At 38.4% G+C, this 14,102-nt stretch overlaps 1 protein-coding gene across 3 annotated transcripts in view; it reads left to right on the top strand.

Annotated features, from left to right (window-relative positions):
- Window positions 1-13,764, top strand: part of xrcc5 (X-ray repair cross complementing 5) — a 77,285-nt gene extending 63,521 nt beyond the window's left edge. Inside the window, exons 17-21 of one of the 3 annotated variants that reach the window (XM_008118790.3) lie at window positions 800-909; window positions 1,928-2,024; window positions 4,441-4,508; window positions 10,892-10,963; window positions 13,118-13,764. In XM_008118790.3, coding sequence (XP_008116997.2) covers window positions 800-909; window positions 1,928-2,024; window positions 4,441-4,508; window positions 10,892-10,963; window positions 13,118-13,132 — 362 coding nt within the window. In that variant the 3' untranslated portion in view covers window positions 13,133-13,764. Of the gene's footprint in view, window positions 1-799; window positions 910-1,322; window positions 1,421-1,927; window positions 2,025-4,440; window positions 4,509-10,891; window positions 10,964-13,117 lie in introns of those variants that run through there. The other 2 variants (XM_008118791.2, XM_062967337.1) reach the window with 2 other exon arrangements.
- The last annotated feature ends 338 nt before the right edge of the window (window positions 13,765-14,102 follow it).

Raw genomic sequence — 14,102 nt, 5'->3', positions numbered from 1 at the left:
AGACTATGGACTATTGATAGAATGATACTCTTCGTACTCAACACAGAGAGAAGCTACATCCTGTCTGTAACTGAACTTCAATAAGAAATGTGCCTGTATGGTGAATTAATACAAGTTGTTTATGAGTAAACAAGATATATTATTTTTTAAAGAAGACATTGTTTTTTTAAATCTCTGGGTACATATTTTAAACTAAGAGGTTTCAAATGAGTGTATATATTTTGGGCAATTTCAACTGCAAAGTAACAACCATCCTGTGCTAACCAAATATATTTTTGTAGTGGCATGTCTTTAGCCTTGTCAGTTTAAAGATATGGTTCTTCAGTGTAACAGCTGAGTTACCTGTCTGCCATTACATTAATGCTTGTGAATATCATTTGTTCAAAGAGTTGACTTCTAACAAGGTCATGCTTTTCTCGACTAGTGGTTTTCACAAGGTTGTCTCCACATATTCATAGAGATTCACATTTTCCAGAAGGATATGTGCCCATAGACAGGGTGCAGTTATTTTCCAATAGCTTATGTAATAGATTATGACATTTGCAATAAATTGACAGTACAAAATCCATGTCATTCCATAATATGGTGGTGGAGGAAAAGTATTGTTTTGTTGGCTTCGCTCCATCAGTGTTGAATCCCTTGTTGAATTCCTGTATCTCTTCCACTGAGTTCCATTGCTTTGCATCCTCCACCTCCCCGGTTCAGTTTGATGTGAGAGTTTTAACTAGCATTGTAAGACATATGTATTTGATTATACTGTGTGAATAATTCCTCTAATTTTCTAATTCTTGTCTTCTAGTCAGTCAGCAGCTAATAAAACACATTCACCAGTTTTTGGAAAACAGGGGCCATTTATACTATTCGAAGAGCATTGACTGCATAAAAATTTTCAGAGAAGAAGCAATTAAGGTAATATGGGTTTGAAACTGTTCTCAGTATTCGGAATGTGTGTGTGCATTTCCCTGTGTCTTCCCCTTTAATTTTTTAGTGCAGAGCTTTCCAAACTTTGTGTCGCTACAGTGTGTAAGTCTATGTGAAATAAGCAATAAATCATACATTTAAAAATATAAATAAGAGGTTTTAGAAGATATATGTATCCCCATACATTTCATTATTACAATTTATGTATGTGTCCTTTTCTCTTGTTAAGGAGTTGGCTTAACCTCCGGCTTGCTCGTAAAATTGAATTACGGTGTCACAAAAAATGATGCATGTCAAAAAAGTGTGTCACTAACATGAAATGTTTGGAAAGCTCTGGTTTAGGGTTTCTCAAGTAAGAAATGCTCAGAGGGTGTTTGTTTCTGCCTTCCTCTGATACTTAGCCTACAGCTCCTGGCATTCCTTGGTGGTTCCCATCCAGAACTGACCAGGCTGAACACTGCATAGTTCCCAAGACCAGATAGGATCTGGTACTTTCGGGGTATGCCGTTTTGTGGTGGTGGAATATGGCTACCTACCTACCTTCCTTGTATTAAAAATACAAGAGTTGCTTCAAAAAAGGGTGTGAGGAATGCAATTGCTATGATGATGTGCTAGAAGCAGGCAGTGCACCATCTTGCTATGTATTTTTTCTTTTGCCCCTTTCACACTTCCACTGGGGGTTTTCAAATGTACAGAGAGAATGCATGAAACCTTTTAGATGAAAAGGAAACCATGCTTTCCCAGAAAGCAAATCTCAAAAAGAGACAGACTTGCTTTACGTCCTGTCATATTTTTTGGTGCCTCACTACACATTACATGTTTGTTTCTGAGCATGGCCAGGTGAATTGAATGTGCAGTGGATTGAAAAGCTTCGCTTCATTTCTCCCCTACCTCCACCCATTTTAGACAGAGTGTTATGATGAATTAAGAGTATGGTGTCATTTTGATGTCAAGCTAACTCTTATTTTTCTCTGTTATTCCTTTGTTGTTGTCATTGTTGTTTCAGCTATCAGAAGTGCAGTGCTTTAATGATTTTCTAGAGACTCTGAAAAAAAGGGTGGAAGATAAAAACCTTACTGATTTCTGGGAGATTATAGTACAAGGTATGTCAAATGTTATTTAAAATGTGAAGTGAAGGGGAAAAGGAGAGGACTGGAGTTTAGAGACAAATTGGAAATTTTATGAGGAAAATCACAGTCCTGTCGAGAAGAATTAATGGAATGAATGCAGACTTGTACTACTCTCTAACGAATCTGTATACAAACAATTTTCAATATGAAAGATAGGGACAGTTTTGGAATGCATTGGATTTTCTTTGCACACCATATAAAGAAAGGATGCCCAAGAATAGTAATGTTGAGGAATGTGCTGTGGAGAAAAGGAAGGAGTAGGAGGGAGAAGAATCAATGACAACAATAACAACCAGGAATTTTATTCTATTAACAGGCGTATTCTTGGGTTGAGGTCTAGTCACAATGCTTCTGCTGGTGGAAAGGGGAAAAGGGGCAGTATTTTGCAGTGGTTCTCAACTTGTGGGTCCCTAGGTGTTTTGGCTTACAACTCTCAGAAATCCCAGCCAGTTTACCAGCTGTTAGGACTTCTGAGAGTTGAAGGCCAAAATATCTGGAGACCCACAGGTTGAGAACCATTGCTCTACAGCTTCTAGTACAATTTCCAACAATGTTGAAGAGGGTCCCATGACCTTCGCAGATTTTCAGAGGGTGAATTCTTAGCTTCCCAAATTGTATAACTACGCATCAGTGGGCCTGGAGGAACTAAGTTGGATGGACAAATAACAACTGTTTCCACGATTCAGCTAGCAGAAATGCTCCATTTCATCAGAAGTGGGTGGAAGGAGCCCTTCTTGATTTTTACTGGATCCAATCCATTAATAATTACAAAATATTTTCACTAAATAATTGCATGTGAACACTGCTCCAAAACAATATTAACTCTGGGCAAGGGAGTTGATAATCACATAATTTCTGAGGTGTTTGAGATATCCAGAAATATTTGTTAGATGTGTGTTCATATTTTTGTATACATAGCAACTGGTTATTCCGAAACTGCTGTGTTGGGCACATCAGGTTCTTCAACTCGCTTTTGTACATAAAATATTAATTACTCTCACATTCTTCTCTGCTGGCCCCATCCTTTTTCATGTGTAAGATTTTTACCCTCTCACTCTCTAGAATGTTCTATAGGAATAGATCCACTTAAACATTAGGAAAAACTTACCAATTGTTAGAACTCTTTAATGATAGAATGCACTGCCTTGCAGGGTGTTGGAGCTTCCTTCTCTGAAGGTTTTTAAGCAGAGACTGGATGGCCATCTGTCAAGGTGCTTTGATTATGTGTTCCTGGACTGGATGACCACTGAGGTGTTTTCGAACTCTATGATTCTTTCTCTGAACAATTCTTACATCTTCCTCTTCACAGGCCTTTGTGAAGTCTTTATTTCAACTAAACCCGTTCTTCCCTAGGATCACGTCAACATTAATTGCATTGGAGCTTTATAAGGTTAACCTACCAACCTGAAAAGTTAGACTGTCCATAAATACTGAGTTACTGTAGCTCAGCTAATGGCTTGGATGCAGCTTGCAAGTATACATAGCAACATAGTGACTTTTTAGGAAGGAAATATCAGCGGTTTACTAATGATTTATGAAAATTTACCAATTAGCTCTGTAGTGCTGTGCAACCTTAAACACTTTTGCTGGTATACAAAGCTTCCTAACTCTCCAGGAAAGAAGAATGGCACTCAATTTAGTGGTGCAGATAATGGTATGTTTCTTACTACAGAAGTATATTTCCATCAAGTCCACAGAGAATCCAAACTAATAAAACCTATGCATTGTCAGAAACCTAGATATATAACAGTGCATCGTAGCAGGTTAATGTACCAAAATACTGGGATTTAATCAAGCCAAGCTTATGATATTATTGTATATGACTTTCTGATAAAAATGTTTTATCTGTCATAAAGAGATTCTGCAACTGTAGAAATGCTACTGGAAAGAAGCAGGAATGAAGCAGGAATAGATATCTAATTTGTGGTGGTGTTACTTTATTCATTTATGTTATGTGGTTACTGTATTCTCAAATGTATGTTTATTGAGTTTTCTCATAAAAGTCACTATAATGTGTAATCCTTCAATACAACCACATCATTATATTATTCAACACATCAACTATCTATCTTTGCTTATCCAGGCTTGGATAAGGTGACCATCATCTTAGCTATATAACACCTATTTTGTTCTTCTTTTTACTTTTTATTACACTGGATGGCTTCTTATACTGGATGGCTTCTTTCTAGTACTTTGGTCCATTTTTACTTTTACTGTGATATGAATATTCATTAGTTAAGTTAGTTGAGTTATGATACTTGACTTGTTGGTACGAGCTGTGTCATCCTATAATAAAATGTTGTGACCACAAAATGTTGATCTGTGGTGCTCTACTTGTAAAATTAACTGGAGAGACTTCATAATCTGGTAACTGTTTGTTTATCCTTAGATAAAATTTCCTTGATTACCAAAGAAGAATCTGAAGGAAGCTTAATGACAGCTGAAGATTCTAAAAAGGTATCTGTATATGAAGTATGCCAGGTACAAGAGCAGGTTTTGCAGCAGGCTTGGGAAAGATATGAAAATCCTGTCTGCAGTTGCAAGTGTGATATGGGCTAGATGATGTTGATTTTTTTTCCGTGTCAGGAGCAACTTGAGAAACTGCAAGTCACTTCTGTTGTGAGAGAATTGGCCGTCTGCAAGGACGTTGCCCAGAGGACGCCTGGATGTTTTGATGTTTTTACCATCCTTGTGGGAGGCTTCTCTAATGCTCCACATGGAGCTGGAGCTGATAGAGAGAGCTCATCTACATTCTCCCCAGGTTGGATTCGAACTGGCAACCTTCAGGTCAGCAACCCAACCTTCAAGTCATAAGTCCTGCTGGCAGGGATTTAACCCACTGCGCCAGCAGGGGCTCCATGTTGATTTAATTGTGCCAAAAGTGCATAGTATTATTATTTCTCTGCATCCAAGTACAGATGTGCATTCCTATGAAATCTGTATGCAAGGGGATATTGTAATACCGTAGAGACTGAAAGACCAAAGTTGGTAGCATAATTTTTTGTAGAGTAAAGTGCATCTACACTGTTGAATTAATGTAGTTTAATACCACCTTAATTCTAATAGCTCAGTGCCATGGAATCATAGGAGTTACAGTTTTGCAAGGATTTTAGCCTTCTCTGCTAGAGTGCTGCTGTCTCACCAGACTACAGCTCCCAGGACTCTATAGCATTGAGCCATGGTAGTTAAAGGGATGTCAAACAGCATTCATTCTATAGTGCAGATGTAGGCCTACTTCCTAGATCTACTTCCTGGGATGCAAGACCTAGTTGCAAATTCCTATCTGGAACTGTTGCTTAAATCTACTGTCTCTTGTGTCATTCCCAACTACAGTAGAGTCTCACTTATCCAAGCCTCGCTTATCCAAGCCTCTGGATAATCCAAGCCATTTTTTTGGTCAATGTTTTCAATATATTGTGATATTTTGGTGCTGAAGTCGTAAATACAGTAATTACAACATAACATTACTGCGTATTGAATTACTTTTTCTGTCAAATTTGTTGTATAACATAATGTCTTGGTGCTTAATTTGTAAAATCATAACCTAATTTGATGTTTAATAGGCTTTTCCTTAATCCCTCCTTATTATCCAAGATATTCACTTATCCAAGCTTCTACTGGCCCGTTTAGCTTGGATAAGTGAGACTCTACTGTATTACAAAGATGATATTTTCTTGTTCAATATCTCAGTTCTTTTTTAAAGAAGTTATTGCTATGGAGATGATCTGATACAAACCCTACTCATGAGGAAGATAAACCATACATGATCTTTTTACTGTATCTATATTCTTGTAGCCTCTTTTGACTTTTGGGTTTTCACTACTGACATATTAATATGATACTTTCTTCCTGTTTATAAGAAGGTCTATAGTGCACAGGGCTGTGCCTTTGTGGGATTTGTTTCTACAGTTTCCTTGAGTTGTTTATATGGATTCCCGTGAGACAGGCAGGAATGAATGGTGCCCATCCGTTGTTAACTTCCTCTCTTCCCCATCCTACTCCTGCCATTGTTTCCTTGGGCTCCTGTGGCCACAGCAGATGGCAATGAGGAACTGATTTCTTTGTTCATCTTTATACACTCAGTGATACAGAGAGCCTACTGAGAATCCCCTTGGATCCAGGAGCAAATACAAAGGAACATGAAGAACAGTGTGGCATCATATTGTTAGTCTGTACAGGATGTTCTCTATGTTCTGACTTAAAGGGACAGTAGCATACATGCACTCCCTCTCTGGCTGACTTTGCATGTAGAGTACAGTCTGGGAGCCATGTGTACCTTTCTATTCTTTATAGCAAACACCACCAAGCCACTCCCCACTAGAGCAGGCCTGCACAACCTGTGGCCCTCCAGGTGTTTTGGACTTCAGCTCCCAGAATTCCTAACCATTGGACAAGCTGGCTAGGGCTTCTAGGAGTTAGAGGCCCAAACACCTGGAGGGCCACAAGTTGTGCAAGCCTGCTGTCTTGAGCATGACTTCTTAAACTTTTTTTCACTCATAACCCCTCTTAAGTGATCCTGATAATAAACCAGCATTTGCAAGACTTGCTAAACAGGCTGATTTCTCAGCTGAAGCATTTTCTGCAGGGTTCACAGCACCTTCTTGATAACAAATGTGTATAAATGGGTGGCATTTAGAAACCTTTAACTGTTCCCAAGTTTTTCATGACCACAACATTGAGCTAAAGAGACCTCATTTAGGGTTGGAGCCCACATTTTAAGAAGTTGTGCTCTAGAGGTGTTGGATTACAATTGCTATTATCATGCCTGTGAGATTATTATGGATTTTGTAATCCAGTTATGATTGGAAGGCATCAAGTTCAGAGAAACTACTTCAGAGGGCTTTCGGTTCTTTTGTCCTGTAAGATGGAGAGTGTGATTGTGTCCTTTCTATTGCATCTCAAGTGCTTTGCTCTAGAGCAGAAAAGTTGTGACCTGCAGGGCTGTTGAGTTTGACTGCATTGCAACGGAAGTTTGGAAATTGGGGTCTTACTACATACAGTCAGTCCCGTGGAGGAAAAGCACGTTCTTTCTGTGCCTTCCTTTCATTCCTGCTCTTTTTGTCCTGTAAAATGAGGTGGCAGTTTGAGTTGATAGATGTTTACACCTATTAATATCTCAAGTCAGGGAATACTATTTTTAAAATACCTTTTTTATTTTCCCTTACTACCCTGTTTCCCCTAAAATAAGACATTCCCAAAAAATACGACCTAGTAGAGGTTTTGCTGAATTGCTAAATATAAGGCCTCCCCCAAAAGTAAGACCTAGCAAAGTTTTTGTTTGGAAGCATGCCCGGTGCCCACCAAACAAAACACCATAGCATGCAGGATTGGCAAATGTACATACCAGTTGTATATGGAAATAATGGTAGTAACAAGAAATTCTTGACAGAAGTCACAGTTTGTCTGATTTGGTTATGTTGGTTTGTGATGACAACTACTGTACAGTATAGAATAAATGTTCATTTTTTTTGTTCAACAATAAATGTGAATTCTTCTTCATGGAAAAATATGACATCCCCTGAAAATAAGACCTAGCGCATCTTTGGGAGTAAAAAAATATAAGACACTGTCTTATTTTCAGGGAAACACGGTACAGTTGGTTCTCCACATTTGTGGGTTTGACTTTTGCAGATTCAATTATTATTTTTGGATTCGATTAAAGAGTTTATCTAGAAATCTCTAGGTCTTCCAGTGCAAACTTGTGGTCATATTTTACCAGACATTGACCACAGACTCATATGGAGGACCTAGAAATTGAGGTGTTCTTTCAACTTTTTTAAAAATGCATTTTTCCCCATAGATTTTCCACTTTGCAGGAGTCTTAAGCTCCCAACCCCAGAAAATGTGAAGGGCTGACAGGCATAGCAATGAGTAATTTACCCCTACGTTTTGGAATTGTGAAGTGTATTCTTCTGTCTTAGTTCATATCAGATTCTCCTGGTTTTTAAATGAGGCCTTAGGGCTGATTTATGCAGGATATAGGCCACATGGAAAATCCTGCCTGAGGTTGTCAAATGTTCTCTGTTTCGTATAGATAGTGGTTCCCAACCTGTGGGTCCCCTGGTGTTTTGGCCTACAACTCCCAAAATTCCCAGCCAGTTTACCAGCTGTTAGGATTTCTGGGAGTTGACGGCCAAAACAACTGGGGACCCACAGGTTGAGAACCACTGGTATAGATGCTCTTACCATACAAAGGCAAGTCCATTTAGATGCTCTGTCCATGTGAGCTCTGTATGCCAACTTTCCTTTTATTGGCATGCTAAGGTAATGCATAAATGGGCCAATTCGAGGTGACCAATATTTTTGGGTAAGGACTTTCTCTTTGGCCTCCATCCTCCATCAACTGAGCCTGCAATCCTATCATGTCTCTTCATCTTGAGAGAGCAGCGATGGAAGGTCTGTTCTTTAGAACACAGAGATGTGATGTTAACAGACCTGCCAAGAACGCCCCATTGTTACCTTGAGTATGGTAATGGGTTTCAGCACAACTATTATGTGTAATTTTGCTTCTGCATAAATGTAAAACAGATCTTGTCAGAAAGGGGGGAAGTCAGGAAAAAAATTGCTGATACTTGGTGCTTTTTTGATTGGAAGCCACCAAAAAAAAGTTTAATTTTGTTGCTAAGCAATTTCTCATCGTCAGTGTCTTCAAGACTCTGATGTGTTGTTTACATCTAATTTAGCACCGGGATGCCACTTTGGAGGCCTCAGAGCAAATAAGTAACTTTCAGAAATAGCATTTTACCTTAATTAGCTATGTAAAATGGGATTTGCTCCAGCAGAGAAAGGCTTTTAAATTTGACAACTTGCTTTTACTTCAATATTGTCTGCACAATAATGGTATTACATCCACAATGTCAGAGGAAGAGAGACACACGAGCGTGACGTGTTGAGACTGTGCAATCTTCCCTGCTGCATAACCTTTCCAGATCTGTGCTGCCTCTTGCTACAAAAGGTTATAACACATCCAGACAGTCTTAAAACAAACTTTACTTTTAGGGTAGTGTTTGCTTATAGCTTTGGAAAGGTGTAGCCTTTGGATACTGACAAAAGGAAAGCAACCACCAATGTAGCAGTCAGAAGTGTGATTTTATTTCTCATTTTGGAAGCCAGAAGTAGTACTTTCCCGATAAATTAATTTTCTTTCGGTAACCTATTTGGGAGATTAGCTCAGAAAAAACTTCATTACATTACAAATACATATCTAAAGCAAACTGAAAGGCTGTATTTCTTCTTCTTTTTCCTTGTAACTTTGAATGCTTAGTAATATTGTCCATTCTAAACCGGTACTAACTTGGAGCTATGTTTTGCTTCCCGTTGTGGCTTTGAATTGCCCAGTCTAACCCCGAGGTTAATTGCTAGATTCAGAATTAAATGTTTGAAATAATATGATTTTAGATTAGAAGGGGCAATTCGTTGAGTCACTATGTAGTTGTGTGGGAAGTTAGAAAGTTGGAAATAATAAATACGTTTTAGCTAAGTGTAATTAACATAGTTTTAAATGTAATTAACATAGTTTCAGTGTTGTTTATATAGACTGCTACCCTTACTTTGTCTAGACAGCTACCTTTTCTTGCCTTTCTATCCTTGCCATGCATTCAGTGCTTCTTCGCCTACAGGGCCATTTATTCATGGAAGCATCTTTAATTATCAGCTTGATGGGGCCATAGAAATGAGCAGAAGTACCCCTCCATGGTTGGAGGCATAGTTTGTGAAAGGACATTCAATTTCAGATTTCCCTTAAAGCATTCAGATGACAATTTCTTGTACAATGCTGGAGCTTTGACCTTGGATTGGAGCCAGAAAGATGTTCTAAATGAGTGCCAGAGAGACAGAATCCAAAGAGTGGATCCAAAACTCTCCTCATCCCCAGCCACAATACCAGGGAAAATAGAGCTGGGGATGAATGCATTTATATTTTGCAGATTTTAACTTGCAGCTTTTAAGATTGTAAGATGCTCTTGATCTTGATCAAGAAAGGAAAACAAGGTAATAATAACAATAAAGGTGATGATGGAAGTATAAGTGTTCCGTTGTATTTCTACCTACTCAAAAAAAGCCTGGCAGAATTTTGGAGAGATGGAAAGTTTTGACAATAGAGTGCCTTTCACTTTAGTATTGTTCTCTTAATAGTAGTTTCATACATGATGACACTGAATGAGCTCTCCTCAAAAGCCAAATGAGGCTGTTCTTATGTGCATATATTAAAATTGTGAGGTAGCTTCCGATTGCGGAAAGTTGTCAAACAGAAAATCAGCCACAGGATGCTCCCGGTCTATGAGTTTCTCTTACGGATGCTTAACTTTTATTTAGGTTACAATCTGACCTAATAAATAGTAAGTAACATCTGTTTTGCATGGATTTAATGTGCAGTCTTCGTTGCCCAGTGACTGCTTTTAACGTGCCTAGAAATCCTGGTCTTCATCTGATTGGAATTTGAGAAATTTTAAAGTTTCTCCTTTGGGGTTATTATTTATTGCAGTTTCTCCAATATTTCATTGAATGTGTGTAGGTGGCAACAGGTTAGAAGAGGCTGATTTTTTTTTTGCAATGTCTGTAGTAGATCATGTATATGTATGTGTATTTAAGTGACCTGTCAACTCATGGAGAATTTTTTCTCATAGGTTTTCTTAGGCAAGGAATCCACAGAGATAGTTTTGCCTGTTCTTTCCTCTGAAATGTAGTCTACAGCATCTACTATTCATTAGTGGTTTCCCATCTAAGTTCTAACCAGGGCTGACCATCTGATGCCTGGGGAGTATTTAATCCTTTGTCGTAGATAACAGGGAAAGGATAATATTAATAACAGCTGATTGCATTCAAATAAATTTTATTTCTAGTTCCTGGCTCCCAAAGAAAAACCCATGGAAGTTTCACCCGTAACGGATGAAGGGGACGATGTTGATGATCTTGTAAGTATTTTAAAGAAAGATTCCAACATGAGTTTGTTCAGCAAAATGCTATAAAATGATAATACGCACAAGCAGTTCTCATTCTTCAGTGCCCTGGGAAGGCTGTGATCTGTGAGGCAAATCCAATCACTGAAGCCCCTTCATTAGAGCTTATCACAGAGTCATCTGAGTTTGAAGGTGTGTGGGTTTTCATGCTGGAGTAGATATTTCCAGAGTCATAGTCCAAGAATCAAATCACTATACCACATTGGGTCCTTCTCATAACTCTGCATGTGAGATTATTATATGATAGTGATCTGCAGTGTTGTTTTGTAGGTTATTTTACACAATCCTTTTCTTTAGAAGAAATAATTTCCCTTTATAGCAAAAAGAATAGGTATAATTTAATATACAAAAATAGTTACTTTTGACCATCAAATTTCAAAGTCACAAGGGTGGGGAATGAGCTCCGACAGCTAGATTTTTAATTCATAATGTATTTTAATAGTTTTAACTGTTTTATGTGCTGTTTTATATTGGATTGTATGGGCATCTAATTGTTGCCACTGTTGTAAGCCGCCCTGAGTCCCTTTGGGTGAGAAGGGCGGGATATAAATGTGAGAAATAAATAAATAAATAGATCAGCTGTCGGAATTTAAGACACAAGTGAAGACCCATCTCTTCCGGCAGGACTACCCAGACAATTTTTAAGACGAATTTTAAACTTGCATCTTATGTTTAATCTCTGTTTTGTGTATTTTAATATGTATTTTGTGGTAATATGTTTTAATATGTTTATGTTAAATAGTTGATTTTAGGTGAAGGTGTGTTTTACAGTGTTGTAACCCACCTCGAGACATGAGGAGAGGCGGGCAAGAAATATTCATCATCATCATCATTGTTATGATGATGATGCAGGTTTTTCTTAGCTGCAGCCTAAAGCTTGGGAAAGTTTAGTTTTGGAACTGCAGCTCCGAGAATCAATGTTTCCATGCTGGTTGGAGGAGACTGGGAGTTGTCGTTCCAAAATAGAAAATTTCCTTATCTTTTTTACCTCTATGGTTTTATGATTAGGGGGCTAGACTTCTGAATTGGAAGAGGCTTGGATCTGTTTTTTCCCTTTTATGAGCTATATATTCTCAAATGATACAGCCAACTTTCTGAAGTTCGGCAAATTCAGCTCTGGACAATCTCTAAACCTGTGGTTCCCAACCTGTAGTCCGCGGCCTCACCATTACTACACCATTGCAACAAGAGTGTCTGGTCTCATAAAACTCTCTTCTAGGGCCAAGGCAATGGGGATGTCAGGAGGGGAGAGGCTGACTACCCACATAAGGTGCGACAACAGGCGTCCTGACTGATGCTTCTCCTCCTCCTCTCTCCCCCTGAATAGAGCAGTTCCATGTGGCACCTGGAAGCGGGGGCGCCTTGGTGTTTTTGTTTTTAGGCCTGTTCCTGGGGTTATTTGGGTGCTGATTCAGAAAAATGCATTGGATAGACCACATCAGCTCTAGATTATTAAATATGGTTTTCTGTGGGTGAGCAAATGGCGACTACTGGATGGCATATATTCTGTAACAGATACTAGAGCTGATGTGGTCTATCCATTGCCATTTTCTGAATCAGAACCCCCAATAACCAAATTGAATATAAAGGTGACCAAAAACTGATTCGTAACCCTTTTGGTACTAATGTTGGAGAGTGGTCCCTGGTCAAAAAAAGTTGGGAACCACTGCTCTAAACAGATTACCCAAAAAGCTCTCCATAAATTGCCTTGGGTTCTGTCATAAGGGTACAGATACTCGTAGGCACCAGTTTTCTCCTGTAAGCTCTAGTTTTTGAGATACAGAACATATGCCATCTACCAGTCATTATCTTCCCTCCCATAGAAAATCACGATAACTATGTTTAAGAAAATAAAGCTTATGCCGTCTATGCAATGCGATTTTCTGAATCAGCACCCCAAATAACTCCAGGAACAGGCCTAAAAACCAAGGCTTCAAGACAAAAAGTTTTGTTGGGCTGTGTAATCAGTATTTGTCTTAATAGGTCTTTCTCATTTTAAAAGGTTGCACAGCTTAGTGTGTGTGCATTTTTTAAAAACTAGTTCATCCTGTACAAGTTTTATTTTAAAATTTATGGCCTTTGTTCTTACTATTATGTGCTTTTTTGCAGCTGGATATGATTTGACCTGAAAATAGAAAACCGTGGAGAAGAGAGAATGATACAGATGTGGACTATGAAGTCCTGGAAGCAACAAAATTGCCAGTGTGCTTTGAGTCTCTGTTGTCTGTTGGTCACAAGGTTTGAGAAGAAATACCAACCCAACTGCCAATATCTTTTCCAAGCTTTTTTTTTTAATATAGTGGATCCATACTCTTTGATACCATTGTACTTGTTGCAATACATCTGCCCTAGATATATACATGAGAGATTGTGATTGTTCAGTTTAGTGTCCTCTTGATGGATCACAAACCTGCAGACCTGGAATTGTTTCTGATTTGGCTCAACATATTCAGATGAATCAATATCCTTTTTTCCCTCCTCCATATCTTAATACCCAAAGGTTGGGTTTGGGTTTTTTTTTTTAGCTGGTTTTTGTTTTGGTTTTTTTTCCCAACAGGGTCGTGTGTTTTTTGTTACTTTCATTTTTCCTCATGCAATTTGGTCTCAAGATGCAACTAGTTTTCAGTATTCTTCGTGTTAAATAGAGAAATAATTTAAGTCATGCAGGAACCTTGTTTGCAATTAATATTGTTACACTGCAGGTGAGAAACAGGAGATAAACCTGAAAATAAAAGCTGGAATGTGGTTTAAAGGAATCATGACTTGAAATTTTTGCATCTCATGCATAATTTGTTATCAGAAAATAGGGGAAATTGGCCACTTCCAATCCTTGATTTTCCCAGTGTTGGCAGCCTAAAACAAAAGTTTAAAGAAGTACAAGTACAGAAATACATACATCAGTAAAAGTCTTGGTTGCAAGGCATAAAGCAAAATAGTAACAACAGTCTTGGCTCTGCTGAAAGAAAGGTTTCTTTTCCCTGCTTAAAAAGTGTGTGTGAGGGAGATGAAGAAACTGGAATCTTTAATACTGCTGGAAGGAATCTCAGCTTGATTCAGTAGAGTAACCAGAGTCTTATTATAAATGCAGCTTGAG

This window comes from Anolis carolinensis, chromosome 1 (genome assembly GCF_035594765.1).
Source record: "Anolis carolinensis isolate JA03-04 chromosome 1, rAnoCar3.1.pri, whole genome shotgun sequence".
In the NCBI taxonomy this organism is placed as follows: Eukaryota; Metazoa; Chordata; class Lepidosauria; order Squamata; family Dactyloidae; genus Anolis; species Anolis carolinensis.
Note: the sequence above shows the minus strand (reverse complement) of the source record. Positions and strands in the feature narration are given on the sequence as shown.